Here is an 8618-nt window from a genome sequence, read left to right on the forward strand (position 1 = left end):
CTATGTAGGGAGGCGCCCGGAGCTAATTGCAGTTACAAACAACATAAGAAAGAAAATACAGTGGTATATGAGACTATATCTACGTTTAGCATTATACTATATTCTACAACATACAAGGTACTAGTTTTACTGGGCTTGACTTCTTCTTTTTAGGCAATGGAAGACGAAAACAAAAAAATACCTTCCAGATGTTGCCGTACCCCCCGGCGAGGAAGGACACCAGCAGGGGGATGTGGAGGCGGAGGTGCTGCAGGAAGACCTCCTGGTACTGCTCGAACGTCTCGATCTGACTCGCGTGCGGCGAGGCGAATGACTTCTTGGTCCCGCGGAGGTACGTCGAACCGGCCTGTTGTATATAGAATAGGATAGGTTTTATTTTTTTTACCTTTTTTTATTTTCTTATTTTATTGAAATTCCAACAATGCAATACACGCGGAACAGATGCAGCTGTTGCTGGTGTTGTGTCCCGCACATAGAAACGAATACTGGACAGGCAATACTCATTTTCACTTAAGTCTAGTGGGGAAAGTCGTGTGAAGTGCCTTTCCCAGGGGCACAAGATCGGTGACATGTCAGGACTCGAACCCAGGACCTCTCGATTCGATCCGAGTCGCGCACGCTGCCGTTGCGCCACACGATCCCACAAGGTTAAGTAATAGTTACAGGTTGTTGTATTTTATGTGTAACAACAAGCAAGTGTATATACGTTTGTGTTATACGTTTGTAATAAAACGTTTTTAAGACTCCAGGAAGAAGAGTGAGTATAAGCGTGTCCTTATATGTATACTCACTAATGGAGATCCTTCAAATAAACAAATATTTCAAACAAACCGGCCTGTACTTTTTCTTTTGCACTGCCCTGTATACAACTTGCATAGAGTGACCCTTCTCAGCAACCTACAGAGCCTAGTAGGCTCTACTTTTGACTTGCGCAACTTGTTTGACCAAGCCAGTATTAATCTTTTACTGAGAGGTTCGCCCCTTCTACGTCTTGAAGTCAACAAAAAAATTCTGACTCTTACTCAAACCTTTATACTTAATACCCAACGATTTACAGTTGCCTAATGATTTATATTGCCGTTACTCTTGTAAATACGAATGCTCATTGTCATACCTGTAATTTGTATTCTATGTCAGTGGTGTGATTAATATTAGCTTCGGCTAGAGTTTCCACCTCTGTGTCTTGTACCATGTCTTGTACTTTGCTGTTTCAATAAATAAATAAACAACAACAAAAACCTGCCTGTGAGTAGAGCGTCCCCTCGTTCAGCGCCATTTCCACGGCGTCCAGCAGCGGGAAGGTGCAGAAGGCGAACTCGGAGGCGCCGACGAACACCTGTAACAAACAGGAGGAGGCAGTAAAAAACCCCACTGGTCCCGGGCCGGGGTTCGAACCCACAACCTCCCGGGCCCCAGTCAGACGCTCTAACCACTCTGCCGAAAAGGTTTAGAACCGTTTGCCGGGTCAGTTTGTAGCGCCTATATGAAATTTATTGTACATTCATGCCACGACGGGCTAGGTACAGGTCAAGACATAACAGACACATAACAAACGTATATAGAAAATTGGAGACAAAAGATGCACTACTTGACTTAGACATACATACATAAGGAACAAGGGTACTATACTAGGCTAATACAAAGTGTTCTAGTCACTGAGCTAATATAGAGAGGTCAACTTCTTCTCGCTTTTTGTACAGTGGAAAATGTGGGAGCAGATCATGTTTGTGATACAGGTTTTGTCTAGACGCATCAAAAATATAAATTTATCTATATAAACCCCCCACTGTTACACACCGGCTCGAAGCAGCCGTCGCAGGCGTAGTTCCTGGCGTCTCTCAGGCTTACAGAGATGCCCCTCCTCCCGGAGTCCTGTAGGGCCGGAACCAGCCTGTCATCATGCAGCAGGATCGGGTGAGCCCCTCCGCTCAGCAGGGCCTTAGCCGCCTCCTCCAACACCTTGAATATGATACGATATGAATCTTTGTTTCAAGTTAAAACTTTTGGTCCAACACAAAAATTTCTCGCCACTGACGTCAACACTGGGTCAAAGGTATCTGGTAGACGCCCGTCGCGGTTCAATGTAGTCGACCAGATACCTTTGACCCAGTGTTGACGTCACACTTCAAAGAAGCCACGTGACAAGATTCACTGGGTCAGTCTACTGAGGAAGACCAGAGTGACTGGTCGAAAGTTCTGGGTCAGAGAACTTTTTGTGTTGGACCAAAAGTTTTAACTTTAAACATGTAACTACCAACACAGATGAACTTTCATGATGATATGAATCTTTATTGCATATTCCTGTCCAGATGGACTAAATGCACATGTGGTAATATTTATTTATTTATTTATTTATCTTAACAACGTATGGGTAGTCTCTTCAGCCCCGCAGGGCTGATTTCCAAGAGAGCCCATAATAAATAAACAAGAATATAATGCAAACAAGGATACAGAAAAGATAATATAACATAAATCAAATCAACATAAATTAAGCACAACAGTCGGTCGATGGTCTTTGGAGGGCCAGAGGTCAAATTCCGAGTAACTTAGGAAATGATACAAAAATAGTAGTAATAATTGAAAATAAGAATGATGAATCATATAAACAAATCAAACAAATCAATAAACATAGTTAAATCAAGGTTGTCGAGATCGTCATTGGGTAGTCAGGTGTCAGATGGGTTCAGATCTTAGTCTGTCTTTAAAGGCTTTAAGTGTGAGTGCTTGTTTTACGTTACATTTTAGTGAGTTGTATGTTACTGCTGCCCTGTACGCAAAGGTACGTTGTCCTGCTTTTAAAGTGTAGTTGGGTCTGTGCAGGAGATGTGATTGTCTAGTGTGGTAGTTATGGATTTGATTATTATAATTGAACATGTGGTCTCGGGCACGAAAGACATGGAGTACAGAACACTAACAATACTATAGTCCAACGCTAAATACTAAAATTCTATTTGTTAAGATAACACTATGTGCTATTGTCCATCTACCAATAACCGTTGTTTCTTCTCTCTTCTCTAAACACATGCAGAGAACCTTTATGTTTCATTTAAGGTGTTACGATACCAATAGTAATTAGCGTTACTTAATATAATAGTTATTTGTTCTTATCTAAGGCCACACCGACTTAATTTTATGGATGACATCCGCGCGCGCATTGATTTTTGCCTGTTTAAAAAAAAAAGATCACGTCCTTCGAAGCTCTGGTCTGGCTCTAGGCCTGGGTAGTCCATGGTAGTTAGCGACAATGGGGAGCCGGCGGTAACACTGTAGGACGGCACCCGAAGCTTCAGGAAGCTCCAGATCTCAGTACATACGTACAGTGCCGATTCAAAACTTCGCAAAAAGCCAGCATGTGTAGGCTTGTCGTATACGTCGCAAATTCAAAATACCAGCTTTCTATTCCTGTGGTTTAGTGGCATTTTTGTTTTATGCCGGAATTTTTTTTATTCGCCCGCGCGCTCTAGTTTGGGGGTCTTCAGGGGATGTCATCCATAAAATTAAATCGGTGTGGCCTAATAATAATCATTATCATTAGACACCTCTTGCGGGATCCCGTGGTGAACCCGTAGCGTCAGGCACGGGGCGTTCAGAGGAAGCCGCCTGGAGGCTCGGAGGCACATCAGGGTGACTTCGTTGCAGGCGGTGGTGGGGACCTCGTCGTCGTTGGGCAGGTACCCTCCGATGGTGAGCTGCTGGCCCCACTGGTTCAGGCAGCCGCCCTGCGGGAAAGTTTCTTTTATTATTATCATTCGTCGAAACATAATAGTAATAATAATAAATCAGGGTTTTTTCTAAACAGGGGAATAAGGGAGTTGCTCCCTCGTGTAACAAACTAGCTCCCTGATATCAATTTTCAGATTGAACCCTAAGTGGCTTCTTACACTCTATTTAGTCTTTTTAAAAATGATCTTTTTTCAGTAAAGATGTAAAAACAACACAACAATGCATTCTAGCATTACAAACTGTGTTAGTGTCATAAAAACCCTCCTCAGTTGCTTCACTCCCTCAACATGCTTGCAATCTGCTCCCTTATGCTAAATATTTCTAGAAAAAAACTGATAATAATAGACTGGTTTATTTATTTGCAACGCACATACCATTGCAGCGTTACCATTGCAGCTAAATTGGGGCGTGATACACATTAAAATTCATCATGGATGATTCCACAAGTCGACAATAAAAGGTAAGACACTAGTCTTGAACCTAGAAGTTCCGCAGCTGAACTGCGTGGGGTTGTCAAAACATAACAAAGACGGCGTGGCGCTGCAGTCGAGTTTATAAGTTATTCTAACAGCGCCGCACAACAAAATATGACAAACACATAATTACACAAAGTTGACATAACAGTGCGCCGAAGTCCCACCATCCCAAGACATTTCGTAATAGTAATGCTAACCAGGTTTAAAAAGAAATATGTTGAACAGGAGTGGCTTCTAAGGATTACATAAAAACCTAAAAATACAAAGTCTAGGATAAAAGAAACTGAGCGAGGGCCTATTTAAGGTCTGCTTACCAACTGGCAGTACCGACACCAGAACTGACTTCTGGGGAAGGCATCAGAGCGTAAAAGCAGACTGATGATGTCGTTACCCGACGACAGGAGGCGAGCCGCAAAAGAGTGGGTCAGCTTTCGTCTCCTGGCGTCGAAGGTGTCGACACCCAACTGGGCAAAGAACAGGCTGTTACTAGTGGAGCGAGGCTGAGACATGATGATATTTACCTGGGGAAATTGCCCGTTGCTGGTGTAGGGCACGGCGGTCATCCCCGGGAAGATCTTGTCCTGCGCGGCGTGGCGGTTCAGCACGGTCCTCTCGCCGATCTTGATGAAGAAGCAGTCGATGATCTCCTGGGCTTCCTCCTTAGTCGTCTCACCGTCTGTAAATAGTGCATTTAAGGAATTGTGTTATGTTATGCTTCATACTGTTAACTTTGTAATGTTTTGGTCGTTACTCTTCAATTGTAATACATGTATGTATATGTGAATGTAATATGTAGACCTCTATATGCTAATATTCCTTAGCTCTAAGAGATATGAAGCTCCCCGGGGGAGACAGGGGGAGACAACCTACTCAGCCTACTGAAGGGAGACCTGAAGTGCAGAGGGCTAGGCCCTCCCACAACAGAAAAGAAACTCAAGGAGCTTAGAGAGCTCGCGAAGCAGAAGGCACGGTGGAAAGAGATGAAGAAAGACTGAATGCGGCTACAGGACATTTCCACACGACGCAGAACACAGTAGATGATGATGAATATATGTAGACCACAGGAAGACTAGCCTCTTATGAGGCTAATTGTGGATCTAAATAAAACTCAAACTCACCCTGAGAGTAGAACGGTCCCAGTAGCAGATCCAGCCGGCCGATGGAGATGTGCTCACCGACGATGTGCAGGCAGCAGTGCATCGTGAAGACGAGCTGCGCGGCCTCCAGGAACGTGCCGGGCTTCTCCCTGGCCAGCTTCTGCATGCGGGCGCCGACCTTCTTAAGATTCGCCTTCTGCTCTCTGGTGAACGTTTCCTTGGTGGACAACCTGTCGGCCAAGTATTTGTTTATTTGTTTATAAGAATTCACCACAAGTACAAACATACAAGTGGAAGGGAGGACAAAACGGGTGTATTGACACCTTTACCAAGTTGTCCTCCCAAACACAACAATATAAATACAGTGCAATACAAATTACAAAGTCGAACAATTGTTGACATGAAATACAAATTCCTACAATAACATACAATAGTCATAAAAATGCAATACAATACAATACAGTATATAATCAGCAAAGAGTCACCCTACTCAGCAATCTACAGAACTTGGTAGGCTCTATCTTTGATGTGCGTAGCATGTCTGAACAATTCTTATGTAACATTTTACTGAGAGGATCACCCGATTTACACTCAGATACTGTAACATTTTGACAATCGCCCAAACTTACGTTATTGATACTAAACGGTTTGTATTAGATTAACTCCTACATAGCCTATACAAAACATTTTCTTCCTTACCATTTATTGATCCATTTCCACCCATTTGCTGTTCTCTGTTGTATTTTGTCACTGTATACTTGTATTTTTGGTAGTGAGTTTAAAATTAGCTATAGCTGGAGTACCTCACCACCATGTCTTGTATTGTCCATGTTGAATTGTAAATAAATAAATTAAATAAAAAAACCTGTCGGCCAGCTCTGCGTAGCTCTCTATGTAGGCTTGTACCCCCTCCAGCGACTTTTCAGCCGAAAGAAAGAACATCTTCTGGTCCTTTGTTTCCGCGGAAGCTGCTTTGGTCTCCATCTCGTCGATAAGGGCTTGCAGACCTGTTTTTTTTTGTTCAGAGGAAACATCAATACAAATAAAAGGACAAAGACTATATAAGTGACGACGGGTGCAAGTTATATTCTCGCTCTTACACATTATCAAAACAAAGATAACTGACTAGACATTCAAATATATGAACATAAAGCAAATAGACTATAACCGAATATGAGTCCGGACCTCCCTCCCAGAAAAATAAAAACAAAAAAGGATACATAGGATAACTCAGACATTTTGTTGATAGGATATAGCTTTGTGTGATAGGCATGATTTTACATCTATTATCAGGAGAAAACAAACAAACAAACAAACAAACAAACAAACAAACAAACAAACAAACAAACAAACACAGACCTTTGTCCAGGATGACCTGGTAGTCCGGCACGATGTGTCCTATCGCTGCAGCTTCGTTGACGCCCATCTGAAAGGCGGGAATCTGCTCGTCCTGCGTCAGATACGGCATCACCCTCTTCCCGAGCCCGAACGCAAAACTCGGCATGACTCCCACGATCAGCTCGTCGGGGTAGATGCGGTACAGGTCGAACTTCTCGGAGAACGGCGGCGTCTTCACGATGTTCTGCAAGGTGTAGTACGTCGCCAGGCCCTTTCTTATGGGGACGGCGTTGTCGTACTTTTTGAGGAGAGCGCGGTCGCTCTCGTTGAGGAAGGTTTTGAGATCTGGGATGAGCGGCTCGTCTTGTTTCTCGAACCAGCTGCGCTGCCAGTCGGTGAGGACCAGGCCCATGAGTTTCAGCACCCGGCAGCTAGGCGTGTTTTTGGCGTCCCTGTACCCGCCTGTGGTCATCCGGTACATGTACTCACGGCTGTTGAATTAAAATAAATGTGTGGTGAGTTTGAAATTAGCTATAGCTAGAGTACCTCGCCACCATGTCTTGCATTGTCCATGTTGAATTGTAAATAAATTAAGTAAAAAAAACCTGCGTAGCTCTCTATGTAGACTTGGACCCCCATCAGCGACTTTTCAGCCGAAAGAAAGAACATCTGCTGGTCATCAGTACTGTACCTGTTGTAGAACATGTAGCCGTTGTCGCTCTTGACGTCCCACTGTGGCATCAGGGTCAGCTGCTCCCGGACGGGGACCGGCGCCAGACCCAGCTCATCAGCGCTCGGTACGTACCAGAAACTCCCCTCCTCCGCCTGCACCGCGCTGATCAGGTGGTCCTCCTCAGCTACCTGTTTGGAATTAGGCCATAAAAAGTGATTTTTATGAATTCTGATCCCTCCTTTTAATTTTGAATTTACCTTATCATTTTGTGATGTTCATATACCATTTGTACAAGTTTCGTGATTTATATATGTTTCATTTTATTATGTTGATCCCAGGAAGAATAGTGTTTAAGCACTAATGGGATCGTAAAAAAACTATAATAAGATCTCTCTCTCTCTCCCTCCCTCCCCCCTCTCTCTCTCTCTATATATATATATACACACATTACACACAATCTTTAAGATTTTATCTTCATCACCCAGGATTAGGAATAGTTATGAATATTAGTGATGACTGCATGTACCAAACACTTAACACTTGTAGATGACAAGCTTTGATACAGCTACAAATTTTATGTTGTAAGCCAGAATTATTAGAAATGTACCTTATATGACCATGACTTATGAGAACAATGGTACTCATGATGGGATAAAAGTCAAGTAAACAAACAAACAAACAAACAAACAAACCAGCTTCTTGAGGATGTCCAGGAACCTCTGGCAGGTGTTGGCGCAGGAGATGTAGAAGGCCCCCTCCTCCCGGCCGATGCCGGTCTTGTTCATCCCGTACGGCATGGACTGCCGGAAGATGAGCGGGTGTTTCCCGTTCTCGTCCAGGATGTGCGCGCACTTCACGTGCCTCCGGGGGTAATCCACCTGTAGATAGAACACATCGGTGAAGATTGGACATCCAGGTAATGAGATACGCCAAAAAGCAGTTACTCAAGCGACTGGATATGATTTTTTCTCTCCCCCCTCTCTCTAACTCTAACACACTCTCTCTCCCTCTCTCGCTCCCCCTCTCTCTAACTCTAACACTCTCACCCCTCCCCTCCCCTCTCTCTCTACCTCTCTTCTCTACTCTAGCACTCTATCTCCCTTTCTCTCTCTCCCCTATCTCTTCCCCCTCTCTTCTTCTCTCCCTCCCTCTTCCTCTCTCTCCTTACTCTCTCTACCCCCTCTCTCCCTCTCTATCTCTCCCCCCTCTCTCTCCCCTCACTGTCCCTCTCTAGCTATCCCCCCCTCTCTTCCTTTCTCTCTCTTTCTCTCTATCCCCGACTCTCCCTTCCTCTCTCTCTCCCTCTCTTCC

The 8618-nt window shown here is 44.0% G+C and overlaps 2 protein-coding genes across 2 annotated transcripts in view; one reads left to right on the forward strand and one right to left on the reverse strand.

The window, feature by feature from the left end:
- LOC109488041 (N-acetylated-alpha-linked acidic dipeptidase 2-like) overlaps positions 1-249 on the forward strand; it is a 16810-nt gene extending 16561 nt beyond the window's left edge. The window contains exon 19 of the mRNA XM_019792186.1: positions 189-249. The gene's annotated coding sequence lies outside the window, so the exon portion shown is untranslated. The remainder of the gene's footprint in view (positions 1-188) is intronic.
- Positions 1-8618, reverse strand: part of LOC109487998 — a 19704-nt gene that overhangs the window by 4067 nt on the left and 7019 nt on the right. Inside the window, exons 7-16 of the mRNA XM_019792144.1 lie at positions 8000-8185; positions 7326-7495; positions 6656-7125; positions 6162-6303; positions 5318-5526; positions 4721-4875; positions 3540-3719; positions 1798-1959; positions 1244-1336; positions 182-346 (exon numbers count right to left, since the gene is read on the reverse strand). Coding sequence (XP_019647703.1) covers positions 182-346; positions 1244-1336; positions 1798-1959; positions 3540-3719; positions 4721-4875; positions 5318-5526; positions 6162-6303; positions 6656-7125; positions 7326-7495; positions 8000-8185 — 1932 coding nt within the window. The remainder of the gene's footprint in view (positions 1-181; positions 347-1243; positions 1337-1797; positions 1960-3539; positions 3720-4720; positions 4876-5317; positions 5527-6161; positions 6304-6655; positions 7126-7325; positions 7496-7999; positions 8186-8618) is intronic.

The sequence above is a fragment of the Branchiostoma belcheri genome, unplaced genomic scaffold (assembly GCF_001625305.1).
Source record: "Branchiostoma belcheri isolate BF01 breed outbred unplaced genomic scaffold, Haploidv18h27 scaffold111, whole genome shotgun sequence".
Classification (NCBI taxonomy): Eukaryota; Metazoa; Chordata; class Leptocardii; order Amphioxiformes; family Branchiostomatidae; genus Branchiostoma; species Branchiostoma belcheri.